At 36.2% G+C, this 23,002-nt stretch overlaps 1 protein-coding gene across 1 annotated transcript in view; it reads left to right on the top strand.

Annotated features, from left to right (window-relative positions):
* ttn.2 (titin, tandem duplicate 2) overlaps positions 1 to 23,002 on the top strand; it is a 176,931-nt gene that overhangs the window by 40,636 nt on the left and 113,293 nt on the right. The window contains exons 43-82 of the mRNA XM_048979907.1: positions 296 to 577; positions 672 to 950; positions 1,045 to 1,326; positions 1,410 to 1,688; positions 1,789 to 2,076; positions 2,236 to 2,514; positions 2,657 to 2,938; positions 3,034 to 3,312; positions 3,413 to 3,691; positions 3,787 to 4,065; positions 4,182 to 4,469; positions 4,590 to 4,868; positions 4,952 to 5,233; positions 5,587 to 5,667; positions 6,601 to 6,765; positions 6,864 to 7,142; positions 7,380 to 7,661; positions 8,532 to 8,810; positions 8,911 to 9,192; positions 9,282 to 9,560; positions 9,658 to 9,945; positions 10,072 to 10,347; positions 10,463 to 10,708; positions 10,831 to 11,109; positions 11,219 to 11,506; positions 11,598 to 11,885; positions 12,055 to 12,345; positions 12,540 to 12,827; positions 12,973 to 13,077; positions 13,208 to 13,493; positions 14,378 to 14,561; positions 18,439 to 18,522; positions 19,097 to 19,364; positions 19,465 to 19,494; positions 20,585 to 20,794; positions 20,885 to 20,962; positions 21,375 to 21,401; positions 21,486 to 21,542; positions 21,667 to 21,720; positions 22,013 to 22,066. Coding sequence (XP_048835864.1) covers positions 296 to 577; positions 672 to 950; positions 1,045 to 1,326; positions 1,410 to 1,688; positions 1,789 to 2,076; positions 2,236 to 2,514; positions 2,657 to 2,938; positions 3,034 to 3,312; positions 3,413 to 3,691; positions 3,787 to 4,065; positions 4,182 to 4,469; positions 4,590 to 4,868; positions 4,952 to 5,233; positions 5,587 to 5,667; positions 6,601 to 6,765; positions 6,864 to 7,142; positions 7,380 to 7,661; positions 8,532 to 8,810; positions 8,911 to 9,192; positions 9,282 to 9,560; positions 9,658 to 9,945; positions 10,072 to 10,347; positions 10,463 to 10,708; positions 10,831 to 11,109; positions 11,219 to 11,506; positions 11,598 to 11,885; positions 12,055 to 12,345; positions 12,540 to 12,827; positions 12,973 to 13,077; positions 13,208 to 13,493; positions 14,378 to 14,561; positions 18,439 to 18,522; positions 19,097 to 19,364; positions 19,465 to 19,494; positions 20,585 to 20,794; positions 20,885 to 20,962; positions 21,375 to 21,401; positions 21,486 to 21,542; positions 21,667 to 21,720; positions 22,013 to 22,066 — 8,985 coding nt within the window. The remainder of the gene's footprint in view (positions 1 to 295; positions 578 to 671; positions 951 to 1,044; positions 1,327 to 1,409; positions 1,689 to 1,788; positions 2,077 to 2,235; positions 2,515 to 2,656; positions 2,939 to 3,033; positions 3,313 to 3,412; positions 3,692 to 3,786; positions 4,066 to 4,181; positions 4,470 to 4,589; positions 4,869 to 4,951; positions 5,234 to 5,586; positions 5,668 to 6,600; positions 6,766 to 6,863; positions 7,143 to 7,379; positions 7,662 to 8,531; positions 8,811 to 8,910; positions 9,193 to 9,281; positions 9,561 to 9,657; positions 9,946 to 10,071; positions 10,348 to 10,462; positions 10,709 to 10,830; positions 11,110 to 11,218; positions 11,507 to 11,597; positions 11,886 to 12,054; positions 12,346 to 12,539; positions 12,828 to 12,972; positions 13,078 to 13,207; positions 13,494 to 14,377; positions 14,562 to 18,438; positions 18,523 to 19,096; positions 19,365 to 19,464; positions 19,495 to 20,584; positions 20,795 to 20,884; positions 20,963 to 21,374; positions 21,402 to 21,485; positions 21,543 to 21,666; positions 21,721 to 22,012; positions 22,067 to 23,002) is intronic.

Raw genomic sequence — 23,002 nt, 5'->3', positions numbered from 1 at the left:
ACTGAAAGTTAATTTTCTGTGTTTGTGCAGAATTTGTGAAGCAGCAGGTCTGCACAACCGGAGAATAACTCTTAAATCTTTGATGTGTGAAACATTAGAAATAGTGGTATAGTAATAGAAAATAAATATATATGGATGCTTTTTTGGCTGCCTTTAATCATCTTTGAAACATGATGATGAGTCTTTTGGTCTCATCTTTTTTGGAATATCTTTATTTCTTGACACTGGATCATGATTTCTCAACTGAAAATGACTGCGTATGGCATTATGACCATTTTCTAATACTTCTTGTTAGAATCCCCAACCTTTCTTAAGAGACTGGAACCCAAAATCCTCTGGAAACAGGGCATAACGGGGCGAATGCAATGCACTGTTAAAGGCTCGCCAGAGCTACATGTAACATGGTTCATGAATGACAAAGAAATCAGCCCCGGAGAGAAACACAAGATGAGCTTCAAGGATGGCCAAGCAGTCCTAGAGATCTTAGATCTTATTGTGACAGATAGTGGAAATTATACATGTGAAGTGTTAAATGATGCTGGCTGTGAAAGCTGCAGCGCTGTTTTAACTGTAAAAGGTGTGTAGCAATGCTACTCTTAATTCTCATTTTGATTTAAAAGAATCTTTAAATCAAATGTGGATGCAATTGAGTTGTCTTTTTTGTTTCTCAGAACCTCCTTCCTTCAAAAAAGAATTGCAGATGGTAGAAGTAGTTAAGGGAACTACAGCTGTATTTGAATGTGAAGTAACTGGCACAGCTCCATTTGAGGTGACCTGGTGCAAAAATAAGAAACCGATTTCTTCTGACAAAAAGCATAACATAATCTCTAATGATTCTAAAGTGATTTTGGAGATTTATTCATTTGAAAGTGCAGATATTGGGGATTATCAGTGCTTTGTATCAAATGATGTTGGTAAAATCTCCTGCAAATCAAGTGGTAAATTAAAAGGTTAGTAAGATTCAGCTATCAAAGATTTTCATGTATGAATATGTGTTTGCATTCTCTATATGCATATTAAGAATTGCTATTCTTTTATGTCTAGAACCCCCATCATTCTCCAAGAAGATAGAAAATACTTCAGCTATTTTGGGAAATTCTGTTAGACTTCAGGGAACTCTTAAAGGTTCATCTCCAATCACAGTCAAATGGATGAGAGATTCTGAAATTTTAACTGATGATGATCCTAATGTCATAATTACATTTGAGAATAATGTTGCAGTTCTGGCTATCAAAACTGTAAACATCAACCATAGTGGCAAATACATTTGCCAAGCAGAAAACGATGCTGGCAAACAGCAGTGTGAAGCTACTGTGTCTGTTCAAGGTTTGTTGATATTTTAAAACTTGCAGCGCATTTTATCCACAGTCTTATTATGTCAGGTCTAAAGCTACTTAATTCCATTTTAGAACCAGCAAGAATTGTGGAAAAAACAGAATCCATTAGTGTGACTGCAGGGGAACCAGTAAGTTTAGAGTGTACTCTGTCTGGAAGCCCAGAACTCAAAGTGAAGTGGTTCCGAGACGGAAAGGAGGTGACAGCCAGTCGGAAGTATAAGATGACTTTTAAGGATTACGTGGCCATTTTGAAAATTCTTACGGCAGAAAAAGGAGACAGTTGTGAATACACCTTGGAAGTGGCAAATCGTGTTGGAAAAGACCAGTGCACATGTTCTGTCACTGTCCTGGGTTGGTTCTGGATTTCCTTTGCTTGTTAATATTTCCTTGAATTATTTGGTCATAGATTTGTGGTGATGAGAAGGTACTTAATTTTCTTCTTGTTGAACAGATCGAATTATTCCACCTTCCTTCATAAAAAATCTTAAAAAAACTGATGGGAATGTTGGCACCAATGTCCACATGGAATGCAAGGTTTCTGGATCGCAACCCATCACTATTTCATGGTACAAAGATGAGATTGAAATCAAAGCCAGTGCAAAGTATGAAATGAGTGTCAAGGAAAACACTGCTACTTTGGAAATCTTTGAATTACAACAGACTGATGCTGGATTATATACTTGTCGTGCAACAAATACAGCTGGAAGCAAAGAAAACAGTGGAGCTTTATTTGTTAAAGGTTTGAAAAACCCTCATGCCCTCTTTTTTAGCGTTTAATAATTTTTACAAATCAAAAATAATATATATTTTTTTTAAGTATTTAAAAGTATGGAAGTATTTATAGTACTCTATATAATAATAATATTCAATATATTTTTTTCTCTTCCAATAAAAACAGAGCCTCCTGTCTTTATAACGAAACCTGATTCCGAGGAGGTAATTCCAGGATCCACTGTGGTCTTACACAGTGCTTTTACTGGTACATCCCCTTTCACCATTAAGTGGTTTAAAGGGGAGAAAGAAATGTTTACCGGAGGCTCATGTTTTATCAAGAAAGAGTCAACTTCAAGTTTCATTGAACTCCATTCAGTGAAACCCACTGATTCAGATAATTACACTTGCCTGGTGGTCAATGACGCCGGGAAAGTGACTTGCACCGCCGTCTTATTTGTGAAAGGTGCTTTCTTTCTTTTACCTGGTTTCTGCCTTTGTTGCTCGTATTTCTGTCTATGTTGCTCTTGCGTTTTATTTCATATGTTTGTTGTTTATTGCAAAATGTTTTGGCTTTTTATAACTATAATTTTTTATTATTTTTTTAGAACCACCAAAGTTTGTAATGACACCTGAGAGTGCTAAACTGGTAACATGTGGAAGTGCAGTGCTCCTCGAATGCAAAGTAATCGGTAGCCCTACCATCAGTATCAAGTGGTTCAAGAATGAGGTTGAAATTAGTTCTGATGACAAATATCAAATGGCCTTCAGTAACTCAGTAGCTACTCTGCAGATTGCTAACTGCTCTATTGATGATAGTGGGGATTACGTTTGTGAAGCATCAAGTGAAGCTGGTAGTGACCGATGCAACAGTGTAATTACAATCAAAGGTCTGTAAAAAATCCCTGAGGATCATTTTAGTAGTTTTTACACTTCACTGATATTCAAAGGAATCATTATGAATATTTTGTCTTTTTTGCTTTAGAACCACCTGCTTTTGTGAAGGCTATTGAATCAAAGGAAATTGTAAAAGGATCTGATGTCATATTGGAAGGAATAATTTCAGGGTCATCTCCATTTGAGTTTGTGTGGTATAGAGAGAGTAAAATTGTGAGAAATGACAAAACACATAAGATCAGCTTACATGATGATACTGTTAGTCTGCATATTTTAAAATGTGAAGTTGGAGATGCTGGAATATATCAGTGCATTGTTACGAATGAAGTAGGGAGGACTTCCTGTGATTGTCAAGTGAGTCTGAAAGGTTAGTATATGATGTTTAGATTTTACATCTTTGGGAAATATGTTTCTTTTGATCATATTGGACATATATCTATATCATGGTTTTATTTTTCTTGTACTAGAACCTCCATCTTTTATTCAGAAGATAGAGAACGTGAGTTCAGTTGTAGGCCATGAAATGACTATGCAGTGTGTTGTGAAAGGATCTTTACCAATCACTGTTTCGTGGATAAAAGATGATCGTGAGGTGAAAGAGGATGAAAATGTAAAAATTTCGTTTGAGGATCAAACTGGAAAGCTGCATATTACAAATATGCAGCTAAAACATGATGGAAAATACATATGTCTGGCAAAGAATGAAGCTGGAAGTCAGAAATGTTCTGCCTCATTGGTTGTTAAAGGTTTGTTGCGAGTATTATTTACTTAATTATTTTGAGCTTGTATGAGTATAAATTGCCTTTGTGTTGGTTCTTAAAATATTGCATTTTGCCTCTAGAACCAGCTAATATTATCGAAAAGGCCAAGTCAGTCAGTGTTACAGCTGGGGATCCAGCCACACTGGAGTGCAGCTTTTCAGGAACTAAAACCCTTAAAGGCCGGTGGTTAAAGGATGGGAGGGAGTTGAAATCAGGGCAAAAATACAAGGTTCACAACACAGACAAACACTCTACTTTAAAGATTCTCTCTGCTGACAAGAGTGATGGTGGAGAATACATCTTTGAGATCTCCAATGATGTTGGTAGCAGCACTTGTGAAGCTGTGATTACAGTTTTGGGTCAGTTTATTGGAAAATTTGTACAGTTTCTTATATATATATATATATATATATATATATTACAAAGCCATAGCTAAGAGATATTTCCTAAAAGCATCTTCCTTTATTTTGTGCAGATCACATAATCAAACCATCTTTTACAAGAAAGCTGAAAGCAGTAGACAGCATTAAGGGGTCATTCGCCCATCTGGAATGCCTTGTTTCTGGTTCCCTTCCAATAACTGTGTCCTGGTACAAAGATAATAGAGAAATTGAGACTGATGACAAGCACAAATGCACATTCTTTGAAAACACAGCATTTTTGGAGATCAGCCGTCTTGATAGTTCTGATACTGGCAGTTACACCTGCATTGCCAAAAACCAAGCTGGGAGTGACCAGTGCTCTGGTGCATTGCTTGTCAAAGGTGTGTAGCAAAGTATTTAATGTATTTGCAGTAATAACAGATGATAACAGATTTTGTTCACAGCATGTATGCTGAATGATTATTTGTTAAATATTCTGTTTTGGTTTTGCTCACTATTAGAACCTCCAAGTATTATCAAAAAGCCTGAGTCAATGGATGTCTTGCCTGGAACAAGAGTGCAGTTCAGTGTATTTTTTAGTGGCACTACCCCATTGACCATCAAGTGGTTTAAAGACAATAAGGAAATTTTATCCAGCTCACATTGTTCTGTTCAGAAGGATAATTGCTCAAGTTTACTGGAACTCTTTTTTGCAAAGACATCAGACTCCGGAGAATACATTTGTGAAATCAGTAATGATATTGGCTCTGAAGTTTGTAAAGCATCACTCTTCGTAAAAGGTTCATTTTTACTTTATCATATTGTCATTTGTATATTTTAAATGCCTTGTACACTTATTGAAATACTTGTGTGTTGCTTTCAGAGCCTCCAAAATTTATCCGAAAGCCTGAGAGCACCGCTGTGATTAAACTAGGAGAAACTAAAAAATTTGACTGCCAAGTAGTTGGCACTCCTGAAATATATATCACCTGGTTTAGAGATGGAAATGAGATTAGTCCCAGTGAGAAGTTTCAGATGTCCTTCGATAACTCCTTAGCTATCCTGGAGATGTTCAATGCAGATATAAAAGACAGTGGAGTGTATTTCTGTGAGGCACGTAATGAAGCTGGCAGTGAGAGTTGCAGTATGGAGTTGAAAGTGAAAGGTCAGTACATATAGTTTAGATTTCTGCAGTAGTTAGAACATATTTACTGTTAACATGCAGTATACTGTATCTAGTACCCTTTTACATTATCAATAATATACTTATCATTTATAATATCAATAATGGTTTTAATTATTATTATAATTTTATTACAGAGCCCCCAGCTTTCATAAAGGAATTAACACCTCTTGAATTTGTAATTGGCTATGATGTGTCTCTTACATGCCAAGTAACAGGCACACCTCCATTTGAGGTGACTTGGAAAAAGGATGCTAAAGAAATCATTTCTAACAAAAGACATATAGTTTCACAGAATAATGATTTTGTGATCTTGGAAATATTCAAATGTGAAGCATTAGATGTTGGTGAATATCAGTGCACTGTGGCAAATGAAGTTGGAAGATGTTCCTGCGCCACTGTGCTGACTATGAAAGGTTAGTAATGGTATCATAGAAAATAATGGGTTCTTTGTCATTGTTAAAAATATTTAACTTTGTTTTTTCATTACGAAATGTCAGAGCCACCATCATTTGTGGAGAAGATTGAAAATATTGCCATTGTCCTGGGAAAAATAGCTGAATTTCACTGTGTTGTCGTGGGATCACCTCCACTGACCGTCCAGTGGCAAAAAGATGAGGAATGGATTATAGAGGATGCTAATATTGAAAGGAAGTTTGAGGGCAATGTAGCCTCTCTAAGAATTGCAGTCTCAGAGACTAGTTATGGTGGAAGGTACACCTGTCAGGTATCAAATGAAGCGGGACAAGAGAAGAGTTTCGCAACTCTAGTAGTGCAAGGTTTGTGTTTTTATTTTCTTTGAAGAGTTTTAAGCATCTTTAGAAGTCTTCAAATTCTTTACCTTTTATTTTACTGTGTTTTAGAACCACCGCAGATTACAGAAAAGCCAGAGACAGTAAATGTGACGGCTGGCGATCCAGTCAGTTTGGACTGTAAAGTATCTGGCACACCTGAACTGAAAGTCAAGTGGCTGAAAGACAACAAAGAGATTACATCCAGCAGATATCAAAAGCTCAGCTTTGTGAATAATGTCAGTTGTCTTAAGATACAATCGGCACGGATTGAAGATGGAGGCGATTATACATTTGAAGTGACCAATGATTTTGGAGTTTCTAGTTGCAAAGTTACTTTGGTTGTATTAGGTTGGTGCACATTTTTATAGATGGGGATGATTATGTAGTTGAAGTTGAAAAGTCTTATTGTTGTTTTTGTTTTTTTTTAATCAGAACAACTTATTGCTCCATCATTCCTGAAGCCCTTAAGGGAAATGCAAGAGGTTTTGGGATCTTATGTGAAAATTCTTTGCCGATTTTCTGGTTCACTTCCAATATCTGTGGAATGGCAAAAAGATGGTATTATCATTACTGGTAAAACAAGATACAAGCTTGCTCAAGAAGAAAACACTGTTTCTCTGGAGATAGATCAGCTAGAGAAGGCTGATGGTGGAGAATATATTTGTAAATTAACAAACAAAGCAGGCTTCTGTGAATGCCAGGGTTTGCTGATGGTGAAAGGTCAGAGAAAAATAATAATCATCAAAATTCTTCTTTTTCGTTTGAAATTCTGTGGTCACCATCTTAGTATGCTGTTTTCCTTTTCCAATGAATTTTAGAGCCACCAAGCTTCATGTTGAAACCAGAGTCCCAAGCTGTGCTTCCTAACTCTTCTGTGCGTTTTAAAAGTACTCTGAAAGGAACGCCTCCATTTATAGTAAAGTGGTTCAAAGAAGAAACCGAATTGATAACTGGACCTTCATGTTTTACTGGACTGGAAGGCTTGTCCTGCTTCTTGGATCTTTTTGCTGTTCAAGTCTTTCAAAGTGGAATTTATGTTTGTCAAGTTAGCAATGATGCTGGTACAGAAAGATGTACGGTCGAACTAACAGTGAAAGGTTGGGCTCTTCTCTTTTTTCGCTCAGGCATCTTCATATAAACATTACCAATTCTTTTCCATATGTGTCTTTTTGGTTGACTGCTTATTTGGCTCTTTTTTAGCAGCACTAAACATTTCATCAGAAAGCAGTCACATGCATTTCTTCTCATATATTGACTCTTATTATCAGACTCTTGTTGCAGTTCATATTTTTCACAATATTTATCTTTCTAAAATCAATGTTTTGGCTTTGCAGAACCTCCCAAATTTGTGCTGAAACTTCCACCAACAAAGATTGTGAAGCAAGATGAACCAGTGATTCTTGAATGCAAAGTAACTGGCTCTCCCTTACTTCGCATATTCTGGTACAAGAATGAAAATATTATTGCTGCAGGTGGAAACTGCAACATGTCATTTGTAGACTCATTGGCAGTTCTTGAGATTCCCACCACAAAACTTGAGGACAGTGGAGTCTACACATGTGAGGTTCAGAATGATGCTGGGAGTATCAGTTGTAGCACTACACTCACCATTAAAGGTATATAAATCTAATTATCTATGTAATCTAGATTATCCCTTAGGCGTGGTCCACATGTACATGGGTATTTAAAAAAACTGTGTTTTTCTCCTCTGTTATTAACAAAAAATCTCCCTCCACATAAAAGCACATGCCCAAAACAAAAGGGGGAGACATAACTTTGGCCAACATGGCTTTACCGTTAAGTCAGATGCCTTATTACCAATTCTCCTAGGCTAAAAACAGCTAATGTAAACAGCGAACGGTGAACAATCTAACGTCAAGTAAAGTGGACAAGGGCACACAATCTGACGCTACAAGCCAAAAACTCTGTTTTCCCTGTCTACATGTTGACACTGAAAATGGAGTTTCTGAAACTCTTCACTCTGGACTGGGTTTTACAAAAACTCCTTTTTCAGTTACAGACCAAGTACCGTTTGCATGTGGACAAAAGGCCAAAATGCATCGAACGTGTTTTAAAATACCCGTGTACGTGTGGACAAGGCCTTAGAAAGAATTTTATATTATTTTATGAGATGCACAATAATTAGCATTTATCGCTTTGAAAAATATTAATGGATACAAATCATTGAAATATACTTATTTTTCATAATATAGTTGATACAATTCCATCAAATTTCAATTTTATATATAACAACCAAGTATGTTTGTTATTATTATAATATAATGTTTATTAGTGTATATTAAAGCCATACTTACATGCTGTTTATGCATGCTCTTTGAATGCATTATGAAGGAGCAATTAATATAAAGTGCTGTCTTTTTTTCTAAATAACTTTATGTATTCTTGTTTTTATTTACTCTGTAACTTATGCTAACTTTTGTTCAGTGTCTAGTGCTTATTTAATAATATAATCTTTTTTGTTTTAGAACCACCATCTTTCCTCAAAGAACCCCAGCCTGTGGATGGTGTGAAGGGCAGAAATGTCAGTCTAGAATGTGAACTTCTTGGCACAGCACCCTTTGAGATAACATGGTATAAAGACAAAAAAACCCTTAAGGACAGTAGAAAGTACAAGTTTGTAAATGAGGGTTGCTCTGTTACTCTTCATATTCTGAATCTGGATGCTTTTGATGTTGGTGAATATCAGTGTAAAGCATCAAACAATGTTGGGAGTGCAACATGTACTGGCATAGTTAAGCTTAGAGGTTAGTAATCCTGTATGTTAAACAAAAGGTGTCCATTTTCAGTTTAACATGCTTTTTTTCATAGTCAGGTGTCTAATATTTATTTTTCTCTTTTATGTAGAACCACCCGTGTTTGTGAAGAAATTGTCTAATCTCTCAGTCATTTGTGGTGAAGAAGCAATGTTTGCTGCATCTGTCAAAGGTTCCCAACCAATGACTATCTCTTGGGTGCGAGATAAAGATAATGTTTTGAGAGATGGTGAAAACCACAAGATTTCCTTTGAGGACAACCAGATTACTTTGAGAATCTTTAAGACTGATGTTTTGTCTTCTGGCAAATACATTTGCCAGGTTAAAAATGATGCTGGATCAGTGGAGTCAATCGCAAAATTGACTGTTCTAGGTTGGTAAATGCTTAGGGCAGTTGTGATAATCTTTTGAGATTGGGTTTTGATATGTTCCTAATATAAACGTGCTCTTCCCTCTTTACAGAACCGGCTTCAATTCTGGATAAACTAGAGTCATTCAGTGTCACAGCGTGTGACACAGCTATATTGCAATTTACAGTAGCTGGAACACCAGAGCTGAAACCAAAATGGTTTAGGGATGGTGCAGAGTTATCCTCTGGACAAAAATACAAAATTACCTTTTCAAAAATGATTTCCACTCTGAAGATTCTGTCAACAGAAAATCAAGATACTGGAGAATATACATTTGAAGTTTCAAATGAAGTTGGTAGTGATACTTGCAAAACATATCTTACTGTTCTAGGTCAGTCAACATTCTTCACATATTGTCTTGCTCTTCATTATTGCATTTACTGTAGTATTCGTTTGACCTCATCTTTACTTAAAATCTTTTTTAACAGATAAAATATTTCCGCCCACATTTTTACGAAAATTGAATGATACTCGAATGATACTTGGTAAACCTGGTCAGATGGACTGTAAAGTCTCAGGATCACAACCTTTAACCATTTCTTGGTTTCATGATGGAAAAGAGATAATAAGTGGACCAAACCATGAAGTTACATTCTCTGACAGCACCTGCCTGCTAAACCTACCCAATCTTACGCTGTCAGATTCTGGGATGTATTTGTGTAGAGCTGTAAATTCAGCTGGGACCAGTGAGACCAGTGCCTCTTTATTTGTCAGAGGTCAGTAAAAATTTAATTGTAATGTTTTTTGCAGTATTCTACATTTATGCAACATATTTCATCTGTTGAAATTTCACAGAAGAGATAAAATTTTCTACATTATGAAAATGCTTTCTCTTTTTTTAGAACCTCCCTCATTTATTGAAAAACCACAAAATATGGAAGTTCTACCTGGCACAAACGTTATTTTTTCAGCCACTGTAAAAGGAAGTGCACCACTAAAACTGAAATGGTTCAGAGGTGCAGAAATTGTATCTGGTAAAGGTTGTGCAATTGCCTTACGGGGTGAAACAGCCACTCTTGAACTGTTTCAAATAGCCAAATCCCATGCTGGAGATTACACATGTCAGGTCAGCAATGATGCTGGCATGGATGATTGCTCTGTTAACCTTTTTGTAAAAGGTTGGTAAACATCATTCTTTTTTCAAGTGAAGTTTGTAATGTCTCATTTTGTCTTCGGAAGGTTCAACATTTCCATTCACAATGATCTAATTACTTCTCTTCTTGTTTAATTTAGAACCTGCATATTTTGTGAAGAAACTAAAGGATCTTGCAGTTGAAATAGGAAAAATGTTGTTGCTTGAGTGTGCATATGCTGGAAGCCCGGAAATACAAGTAAAATGGTTTAAGGATGATAACGAGATCTTTTCCTCTTATAAATATAACATCACAACCACAGAAAGCTCCTGCATATTGGAGTGTCTCAACACTGACAAAGATGACAGTGGGAAATATTCCTGTCAAGTATTTAATGAAGTGGGAAGTGATTCATGTCATGCCCAAGTCTCTATATTAGGTTGGTTCCTTTTTCTTTTTTTATTAAAATAACTACTTTTCTGAAACAATTGAATTTATGTTAACATCAGTTGTGCATTTTTGCTTCAGAACCCCCTTACTTTATTGAAAAGTTGGAATCAATGGATGTGACTGCAGGAGATACAGTTTGTTTGAAATGTCATATTGGAGGCACACCTGAAATAAAGGTTTCCTGGTTTAAGGCAGATGGAAAACTGCGATCCTCTGCTGCTTGTAAAATAGAGTTTACTAGAGGCATTGCCTCTTTGAAATTAAGTAAAGCTGCCAAAACTGATGCTGATGAATATACATGTAAAGCAGAAAATAGCATTGGATCAGCATCCTCAAGTTGTCGTTTATCAGTACAAGGTGAAACTTCCATAATAAAATCTTTATTTCCTTTTAACAGTTTTACAATGTATTTTTACAAATCATGACCAATATAAATTCTGTTTGTTCAATTTTAATTCTATTTCAGATGTTAAAACACCACCTTCTTTTCCCAAGAAAATAATGAGTCTGCAGCAGACTGAAGGCCAGCCTGCTAAATTTGAGTGCCGTATTGCAGGGTCTTCTCCTTTGGAGGTTTCTTGGCTTAAAGATGGCGAACCTTTGAAGGAAAATGATGAATACTCAATGTCTTTTGATGATAATACTGCTGTTCTAACAATATCCAGAGGTGAAATGAAACATTCTGGTGAATATACCTGTGTTGCTACCAATAGTGTTGGAACAGCATCTTGTAGAGCAAAGCTCACACTGCAAGGTTTGTTTAAATTTGAAATGGAACTCTTCAGTAGTCAGATCTCTTCTTTGATGCATATTTACACATGGTTGCTCTTCCAATTAACTTTTAGAGCCAAGATATCCTCCAGTCTTTGATAAAAAGCTGCAGCCTGTGGAAGTTTCTGTGGGAGACAGTGTGGACCTTGAATGTCACATGACGGGATCTTTACCGATTAAAGTGACTTGGTCAAAGGATAATAAAGATATTCGTTCAGCGGGAAATTATAAAATTTCGTGCGTGGATAATACACCACATCTGACAATTTTGAAGGCAGATAAAGCAGTTTCTGGACAGTACTACTGTCATGCTAGTAATGATATTGGGAAGGATACTTGTAGCACTCAAGTTTCTGTAAAAGGTACATTTCAATAATGACATGTTTTTTGATAGAAAGAAAGTCCTTCTAAAAGTACATTTCAGCTCTTCAATATTATTTTATCATCTTGTTCTTGAATTTTTTTGTTGGTTTTCTTCTTGATTTTCGTATTTGATGTGTTTACAATCAGACTAAATTGTTCTCATTCCAGAATGCAAAATTCCACCATCATTCAAAAGGACACCTTCAGAAAGTATCGAGGACTCTGAGGGGAACCTTGTGAAGTTGGAAGGGCGTGTTTCTGGGTCCCTGCCCATAATCATTAACTGGTACAAGGACGGCAGTGAAATCTACAGCTCTGACAGTTATGAAATTTCCTTCAAGAATAACATAGCTCTGCTGAGTGTTAAGAGAGCTCAGCTCTCTGACCGTGGCACTTATACTTGCCAAGCCTCCAATGAAGCTGGCACAGCCTCCTATCAGGTGTCTCTTGCTATAACAGGTAGGGTTGTTTTGTTTTGTACTATATAATGGAATTCCACTGATTGGTTTTATTTAATTTTGCAATTTTTCCTTATTTCTTACTCAATTCTTTGGTCAATTGTTCTCACCCTCTTTTATCTCCTAATGTTTTTCTTAGAGTGATTTTCCTAGAAATGTATATTAAGGAGTTACCACTCTTCTCTCCCAATATAGAACGTAAGATGTCCCCTGTGTTTGATCAGACCCTCAAACCATTATCAGTTAATGAGGGTGAGAAGCTGCATCTGAGCTGTCATGTTCGGGGATCGCTACCAATGAATATCCAATGGATGAAGGACAGGAAAGAGATAACATCTTCTGCTAAGACTAGGATTACTTTTGTCGATGGCACAGCTACATTGGAAATAAGCTCTGCATCTAAACCAGATGCTGGTGATTATCTGTGCAAGGCCACCAATGATGCTGGAAGTGAATTCTGCAAGTCCAGAGTGGCAGTACAAGGTACTATGTTTCAAAAATTGTAAAAATATTTTAATTTATCCAGTACATGTTTATGGGTGGGCATGGTACTTATTGCATGCACTGTTGTAAATTAATAACAATTGTTTTTTCCCCCTTTTTAAAAATAAAAAATAAAAACTGGAAGTGGCTCCAGCAGCTGTCGATGGAGTCCCATCAGCTGTGGAACAAGTCAAGAAAATTGACAACTTGTTCTTCATTGATGAACCAAAAAGCCTTAGCGTTACTGAAAGTAGGGAACTTGTATTTTGGTATTTGAACTCATACAGTAGTGTTCTGGTAGTCTGAAAGAAATGTTGCTTATAATTACATAAGTAAGTAATATTCTGAACTCAAGTATACTTTCACTGCTTTATTTCTAGAGGACACCGCAACATTCTTTGCCAAGGTTGGTGGTGATCCAATTCCTACCATTAAATGGATGAAAGGCAAGTGGCGGCAGATCAGTCATGGTGGTCGCATCACTGTTGAACAAAAAGGACAGGATGCCAAGCTGGAAATCCAAGCATTGACCAAATCAGACTCTGGGCAGTACAGATGTGTTGCATCCAACAAGCATGGAGAAATTGAATGTAGCACAGAATTGAAAGTTGAAGAAAAGAAAGAGGCTGCGCTGCTTGAAGGAGACTTGAGAGCTAAACTGAAGAAGTAAGTGTGCTATAATGATAATTTGTTTATTTACAAATCAGACTGTTCCTGTCAGGGTCAGTGCCCATCTGTCCCTACCCTTCATGTCTCTTTCCTGCTTGGCCGGCAGGTGTTGCTGGCCATCTTTTTACCTCCTGTCTATGTACCAGACCCTTGTGTGTTTCCCCTACTCCCAAGACCGTCATATAGCTCAAAGTGCTGAGAGTGTAGTACAGAGGCTGTGACCCTGCAGTTGTGAGTTTGAGGATAGTCTCACCTGTTTTGTTTGTTTATTGGCTTTCTGTTTTTCCTAGTGTTTATTAGCCCTTTGGTTTATCCTTATTTTGATACCGATTATACCTGTATTTTAATTTGTCTTATTTATGGTTCTCTGCCCCTTCCTTGGTTATGTTCTGTTTTACTTGTTTCTGGATTTTTCTCCCACCGTCGTATTTCCCTGCATTTCCTTAGTTTCAGGTCTTCTAAGTTCGTTAGTTCTGCGTTAATTAGTGTTAGTTTCTTCACATATATCTTGCTGCCCTGTGCCCTCGTTGATTGGTTATTTTTGATTCACACCTGCCTTTTGTTGGTCCTCGTTATCATTGTATTTAAGTGCCTGCCTTTGTTCGTTTCCGTAGATGGTCATTGTTAGATGTTACTCTGTGTTGCTGTGTGTTTGAGATTCTGCCTGTTTTTATAACCCTATTACCTGTGTTACCCTGTTTCCTTGTTTGGTTACTTCATGATTCTTGTGGTTAGTTTTTGTTGGCTTTTTGACGCCCCTTTTTTGGTCAGTGGATCATCACCTTTTTCCTACCTGTACCATGCCATGCCATAACAGTTCCACTTTTAAAAAAATATATATCACACCAGAACTGCACTATTGCCTCTTTCCTTTTTAACAGAACCCCATCCAAGCAAAAGAGTCCGAAGGAGGAGCAAGACATTGACATTGTTGAGCTACTGAGAAATGTGAATCCAAAAGAATATGAGAAATATGCCCGCATGTATGGAATTACGGACTTCCGTGGTCTCCTTCAGGCTATTGAATATCTGAAAAAGGAGAAGGAATATGAAACTGGAAAACTGGTAATTCATTCAAAATATTTGCAAATTTAGGGAAAATTAAGGCTTTTCATTGAGAATTATGGAAGCCTATTTCTGCCAATGTGATGAAAAAAGTATCCCATAAGTCATTATAATGAGAAACTTTCTTGAAATAATGACTTTGTATCTCAACATAACTAGAGCTGTCCGCATTCAACTTTACATTGAAAGTGGATGAAAATGCAGTCGTGTGGGCAGAAACAGTTGGTGACTCAAATAAGAAATAGTCCGTAGGCTAGAGCGTCCAACTTCACATTGCATTGTGCTTGACCTTTGAGGAATGCAGCCTACAAAGGCCACACATTCGTAGACCGCGTCCTTCAAAGGAGGCAGTCCTTGAATTAGGACATAGCCAAAGGGTGGGTAAAGTGCATATTGAGCGCACTGCACTTAGCCTATTTGAAGGACAGGACACTTTTAGATACTTGTGCTAAGCGCTAGAACACGACCGCCAAGTGTGGTACTGTGCAAGTGTGTACTTAATGGGGGAAATGGGAGGAAGCCAATATTTTCACAGAGCAGAATACGAATGTCTTGCTGTAATTGGGGAATATTCCACAAAGCAGGAATTCCCAATTTTTTAGATAACTTAAACCAAATGTAAAAATAGGAAGAGAGGTACTTCATTACGACAATCCTATCGGACAGTCCTTAAGGGGTTATGTTATCTGGCTAATTATGAAATCCTGCTTTGTCGAATACCCCCCAGTTCTTGTTTGCTTTTCTCCGCTTCACTCTTGTTGTCCCCAATAGTTCCTTTTCGAAAAAAAAGTACCTAGTCTTAAATAGGGTTCCCGAACAGCTTCCGGTAAACTACATTTGGGCCAAGTTCCTGTGGTGTGAATACGACAAAAGTCCCTGGTTCCGGGAAAAAAGTTCTGGCAGTGTGAAAGCGCCTTTATACTAGATAATGTTGAAAAGGAACCAACTTTGAAATTGCAAAGCTTTCTATGTTTGGTTTTCTGTGACTGAGTAAAAACGTTTCAGTGCATTTTATTTGATGGTTTGAACTCAGCAGACTATTGTGATCCTTGTGATGTGAATTGCATGTGCGCTGCATGTGCGTGAATTGCCATGTCGCTATTAAAATTCATATAATGCAGCACAGTGGCACTGGGTAGCACTCCGGCTGCACACCACCATGATACGTCTGTGGAGTTTGCATGTTTATGGGTGCATGCTTTTTAGGCGGATCCTAAGGTTTCCTTCCACTGTTCAAAAACATGCAGCTTAAGTGGCACCTTGGAACGCAAAGTGAATTTATTCCTGTGAGTTGAGATTTGGTCCAGGTCCAAGTTGAATTTCCCCACAAGAAATAATGTATATGAACTTAATCTGTTCCAGACCCCCAAATGATAGGTTTAATTAGGCAATCTACCTATTTCATTAATGATAGAAAACATTACCAATCAATATAAAATGAAGACACATGAAAAATCACACATACAAAAGCAATGAACATGAAATGAATGATTTTATGAGCACTTAACCTGTATTGAGGTGAGCTGATGGCAAACTGGAAGTGGCAGGTGGAGAGGAGGAGGGATGGAGGGGTTAGTGTTTGGACGGGGAGACGCCTCTCTATCAATACAAGTTTTTGCAGGTCTGTTTTGTTTTGTCATGTTCCGAATGTTCGGTCGAGTTGCAGCTAGATTTTTCTCAACAGACCTGTTTAAGGTCTGAATAGGTAGGGTTGAATGTGACTCGATCCATACAAATTTTAGCAAAAAGAGTTGAGTTCCAAGATTTTGGTCGAATAAAAATTTGACAGACCCATTCGATGTCAAGTTGGTCAAGTTATATATTGAAGAGTTATATACATGTATACAGACGCATAAGAAATGAAAAGACCACGGCAAAATTTATGGGTGTGCGTCTGTGAATAATATTTAAATTTACTGCAGCCTTGTTCTTCCCTGTTTCTCCTTCCTTGCATTATGGGACTTCAGTCCTGCTACTAGGAGCCTGATAAAAACTGTGCTAACAGTCCACTTCACACCTTAACTAAATGTTTCTATTGCCTTTGAAGGTCACTTAATGTAATCCTACAATTCATAAGAGACTGTCGGATAAATTCACGGCCATCTCCGGCAGTAGAATTCTGCCCTCTGCCTGGCTAGTTTCTGGTGATTCCCAGTGTCTCCTGCTTCACTTTGTTCTTGTGTATTTGAGGAATAGAATTTAAATGTCATTATACACATGTAACAGTATAGATGGAATAAAGTATCTGCCTCCAGGTTAAAGGTGACTGCAAACCTGAAATGTAGGTGACAGAATAGACATCATTTTAGTAATATGATGTCATATGAGTGGTGATCCCAACACTCTCCATGACTGGCTGACATTATATTGTGCTGCAGGGTTGGTAAGCAGAACTAATGCTGCCTTCCATTTGAACTCATAACTCAGAAATTCCAAGTTCCTACTTGGAAATTTCAACTGGAACACCCCCAGAAGTCAGATTTCCAACTCATAAGATGCCTGCACCATTTATCAACAGAAGATAAGCTGTAGTTTTACACTGTTACAATTACATTTTATCTGCGGCTCATTAAATTAGTCAAACACACAGTATTGTCCAACAGCTATCTGTGAACATGTTGCTGTTGTGTTTTTATGCACAATATACCGTGTGATGTGTTGTTATCAACTGAAATTGCTAATAACTGCTAACAATTAAACCGTTTAAGGGACCCGTTTCAGAAAGCTTAGCTAAATAATTTAATGTAGTGTGGCCTAAATGGAAGTGAATAAAGATAAAATGCATTTAAACTGGTGCAAACTAAATCTGACAAGTTACCCAGCTAAGCAAGTAATCTTGCTTTTTGAACCAGGTCCCTGGTATTGCTAAAGGACTTTCCGACTTACTGTATTGGAACTGTTACTGTTAACTCATGTGACGTCTTGCCCAGCAACGAGCTTTGACCTCTCAGGTAATTGGAACGCAGCATAATTATGCGTTGCACTATGCGTATCTTTAAGTAGTGTAAATTAATATGTATATTCATCTATTTATGTGAATTGTAAATATTGTAACCATGTAAGCATGTAGCCGTGTAAGGATATTGTAAGCATGTAGCCGTGTAAGCATATTGTAAGCATGTAGCCGTGTAAGCATATTGTAAGCATGTAGCCGTGTAAGCATATTGTAAGCATGTAGCTGTGAGTGTCTTGTTAATTGTTGGCATCCCAGTCTGTGCTGCTGCTACTATTAAGCCGATAATAGCTATTAATATGGAGAGTAACTTTCATTTTAAATGATGATCTCCTTCATTAAAATAACAAAACTCATCACAATACGTTTTTTCCCTGTTTTTATGTAGGTCTGCTACATTAACAACATTCTGTGCTCTCTATGATTGTCGATTTTATAATATTGAGTACCCCATGCCCTAAATAATACTGTACGTTTGTTTATTGGAATGTTTGCTGTTTAAATGCACCTATTGTAATGCAATTGCCTGTGGCTGCTTTTTAACATTGATATAGTTATCTTATTATATATTCTATGAAAAAAAGCTATTAGTAGTGTGGAAGAAGGGTGCTGGGGTATGGGGAATTATGGGATTACTGTTTTGTCTTAGACCTTAGGCAAGAAGATGCTGTTGCGTTATCTTAAGTCATTATTTTGAGATAGTAAGTTATTTCAAGACAATTTCTTATTTCAAGATATGGAGTCATGATTTCAAGAACGTTTCATTATAATGACTTGTCGGATATTTGATCACATTGGCAGAAGTGGGCTTCCATAAAGAATAATAAAGTCAATCAACAATAATACAATAATAATACACAGAACAATAATACATTTACATTTGCTCTAGAATTTTTTTGCGATGCCTATTATTTTCTAACGTAGGAATTTGAACGTGGAGAAAGGGAATCATTCGAGGACTTCGCCAAGTTGGTATCTGATTTGCAAAGGAGAATGGAACACACTGAGGTATGAACACGTATAGGGTTAGGGTTAATTTTTCGCTAATTTGTCTACCAATAAGTTATTTTATTTTTGATCTATATTTTCAGCTAGAAAACAAAATCACTTAAAATTTGGTGGCCACAAAACACCAATTTCTGCAGAAATGTACACTGTATCGTAATAAATATAGTGCTGTACAGTAAATGAAAACCTTCTGCCCAGGAAAAAAATAAAAAGCAAGAAAAGAAAATACAATTTATTATAAGACCTTTGAAGAGGATGGAAAAAAATATAGAAAACTTCACAAAATAAAGCTTGAAAAGTTTCATACAGAAATGAACAAATCTAGGTGTGACACCTACACAAAAATATGTCAGTAATTGAAGCACAATGTGCCTCTTTCATATGATACTTCCACCAAGTATTTGCACAGGGATACATTCAAACAAATATTTTAGTTTTAACCTCCAGTATCTCATGTCTTACAAAATCTAAAGTGCAGTATAAAATGTCCTTATTTTTTGTTGATTTATAGACTTTTTTACCTACACTGTGAAGAAACATGCTCACATTATGTTCTATCTTGTTTTTTTCCCAGCCAATTACTTTGTTGATGGATATTGCAGATCAAACAACATTCACAAATAAGGATGCAATGTTTGAGTGTGAGATCAAAATCAATTACCCTGAGATAAGTTTGTCTTGGTATAAAGGAACGCAGAAGCTTGACAGCAATGAAAAATATGAAATCAGTGCTATTGGTGACTGTCATCAACTGAAAATCAAGAACTGTCAGTTTGGAGACCAAGGAAATTATCGTATTGTGTGTGGCCCACACATCTCCAGTGCCAAATTAACAGTTATGGGTAGGTTCTGTTATTTTGTTGAACTTATTAAGGTACATTTTCATATTTGAGTAGTGCTAATAGCATAATTCACATTTCCTTACATTCTCTTTGACCCAAGATGACAGAGTGGTGGAGCATCCAAAACCTGGTAAGTAATGATATTTTTATGCTTTTTTTTACGGGTTACAAATAAATATTGCTTCCAAAGAATATGCACATCTGCTTGTGTGAATCAGATTTACTGGGTCCCTTTTAAAATCCAGTCAATAGTACTATTTGTCAAGGTTCAGTAATGAAACCTTTTGAATTTTATTGTTCACAATTGCTTTAGTTTTGAGCTGTTCATCTGGTACTACAGACTGCTCTCATGTAGCTCAACAGAGTATTGTGTAAACAATGCAATGGCCAGGGGTTCAAATCCAATAAGGAACAGATAAATTGTACCTTTAGTGAGGTATCTTGTGTCTATGGTGGTTTGGTGTGACGTATTCCATTATTTGTGTAAATTATGTTTACTCTAAGCAAACAAACGTAAAAAACACACACAAGGAAATTTTGAATATTGGACACATGGCTCCACCTGATGTGCTCCCAACTTTTATGTTGATATTCATGGAACTTTTAAGTTTATTATCCATGAGTGCCCATTCTGCTATTGAGGTAACATAATGGACGAGGAACAGAGGGAAAAGACCTGGTGTCCTTGCTTGCCACAGAAGACTTGAACTACCATCACCAACTACCCAGAATATTTGCTTCTAATGTGTGATCACATTATATGTGTATCAACAATATTGATGAACTACAGCGATTCTTCCACAGCAAAAAGGACTTTGCACTCTTTTGTTTTTTGTTTCACGGAAACGAGTCTACACACTGCCTACACACTGCCTACACACTGTCTTCAAATACTTGGACTCTATACTCAGTGAATAAAACAATTGTGTATTATATCGGTATATATAGGAATTTACTCTTATCAATACTTTTTCTATCTTATTCTATTAATTTTATCTCTACTTTTTCTATTTTTCTTAATTTATGTTCTGATTTTACTGCGAATGCACATACCAATACTGCAAAAACTAATTCATAATACATTAAGGTGTATCTGGCCAATAGAGTGAATTCTAATTCGGATTTTATGCAATTACAAACTTTGTGGTTCAGAAATGTATGCATATGATAATGAAAATCTGATATGTGTTTTATGTGTTTTTTCGTGTATGTGTGTGTAGCTGACCAGATACATTTCACGAAGCGTATCCAGAACATTGTGGTGAATGAGCGTCATTCTGCCACCTTTGAATGTGAAGTCTCCTTTGACAATGCAGTTGTTACGTGGTACAAAGATACATGGGAACTCAAAGAAAGTCCAAAGTATAGCTTTCGAACTGAAGGTCGTCGGCACTTTATGGTCATCTGCAATGTTAATTCAGAAGATGAAGGTGTGTATAATCCATTTTTAGAAAAGTATTTTATTTATCAAGCTCTAAGACCTGCGATTAAAGTTTATAACACTTTTCTAAATCTTTCAGGCGTGTATTCAGTGATCGCACGCTTGGAACCAAAGGGTGAAGCTAAAAGCACAGCTGAACTTTACTTGTCCAGCAAAGGTCTGTGTCACTAAAGAGGGGGTTAGAAATCCCACTATTCATCAGGTTTGCTTTTGGCCTGCCAAAGTTAAAGATTAATTCCCTTGATTAACATGTTAATTGATGGCAAACTTTAAAAAAAGAATGAGCTGACATAGAATATGACTAATTAATTCTTCATTTTCTAAAATTGATAAAGACCTAAGATTTATTTATCTAAAACTTAACACTATTGCAATACCTAACAGTTTTTAATTCAAAAAAAGATTTGCAAGCAAATGTTCTTCAAAGTTATCGTTGCCTTAATCATGAATCTTGGAACACATTCAATATTACAGTTAGCCCTTGTATATGAAATACTTTTATACTCCCACTATACTATACTCTTTTTCTGGTTCACGCTGTGATATTATATTTTATCCACTTTTTTTAGAATTTGATATAGGAATGATTCCTTGTGGTGAGTATTATTTATTCTATAAGAATTTCAAGTTCACTGCAAACGTTACCTTACAAACTTTTTAATCACCTTTTTATTCTGTAGATGTCCTTGATCCATCAATACAAGTGCCTGATATGCAATCAGATATCTCCCCTGGTGGTAAGAACTGGAGTTTAAATGTACAATTTTAATATTTTAATCTGATGATATCTGTATTTGTGGACAAAGGAGCCAAAACAACATCTACAATAGAATATATATATATATTCTTATTTCCAAATAGAAACAAAAGATGAGACTGTGTCCTACCATTATAAAGAGAAAATCGAAATGCAAGGTAAAGATAATACATTTATCGTCAATTGTAATATTCAGTTCTTCTTATTTTTCATTATTTTTTCGCAAGGACATATTAAAGCAATGTGGGCAGTTACTGTACGTATGAAGTTTTAAAGATAAATTTTGAAAACAAAATCTCAAGCAATATGTATTTTTCATTAATTTCATTATTGTATGCATTTCACATCATCCAGATGTTTTTCTTAGTTTGACATTTTAAACAAAGCTGTGTTTTACTATATACTTTTCCTTGACATTTACATTTACAATCGCTATCATTCTTATATTAGAATTTGAAAGCTGGGCTGTTTATGAAGAAAGAATTATTGAGGAAACAGCAAAAGGTATAGAAAAGTTATTAAATGCAAATATACATACATGAAATACATTAATACACACATTCCCTGTTCTGTGATCTTATTAACATCTTGTGCTTCATTAATGTTTCACTAGTATTCATTTTGTCAAATGAGGCAGTCATGATTTCACTTCTCCATTACCTTCCACAACATAACACTTATGACGTTCTGCACACTTATTCCTCTTCCTTAATCCCCCTCCCACCCTTTTTAAAAGCAGCATCAAAGATAGCCATTACGGAAACAGTTCCAACGGTTGCAATAGAAATGATTGAGGAAGTGCCAAGGAGAGGTATTTATCTACTGTGGCTAATCATGGCTTATATCTATAACCACATATAAGCAACATTTAGTATAATAAATGCAAGACAAAGCAAATATTTATGACAGTTTGTTTAAATAGCCTTTTTAAATTTTGACATTTATTATCAATAGTAACGTTCTGTTCTTATGCAAAGATGCTTAAATTATGCTGTGGTTTTGTAAATTTATAAGTACATGCTTTGGAAGTGGAGTCTGAACCTGAGATAACTGTCCCAGTTATGCTAACTTAATTCCTTTGGAAGCGATATGCAAAGCCCCACTCATGACATAGAGATAAAGATAAAAGTTATATATATTGTGACCACATTTTACTAATTCGTTCCCATGATATATTAAATCATGGGCATGTTTTACTAATCCATTTCCATATTTTACTTAAATTGTGGCCACGTCTTATTGATTAGTTCCCTCATTTTAATGACATTGTGGCCACGTTTTACTAATTCATTCCCTAATTTTTCTTAAATCGTTGTGACCTTTTATTAATTAGTTGTATAATATATAAAAATGTGGGCACGTTTTAGTGCATATACAGCTTATAATGACTTTCATTTAGGCCGCTAGACATCTACACCTGCTGGTATGGACAGATAATTG

This window comes from Brienomyrus brachyistius, chromosome 16 (genome assembly GCF_023856365.1).
Source record: "Brienomyrus brachyistius isolate T26 chromosome 16, BBRACH_0.4, whole genome shotgun sequence".
In the NCBI taxonomy this organism is placed as follows: domain Eukaryota; kingdom Metazoa; phylum Chordata; class Actinopteri; order Osteoglossiformes; family Mormyridae; genus Brienomyrus; species Brienomyrus brachyistius.
This window is presented reverse-complemented; position numbering and strand designations above follow the sequence as displayed.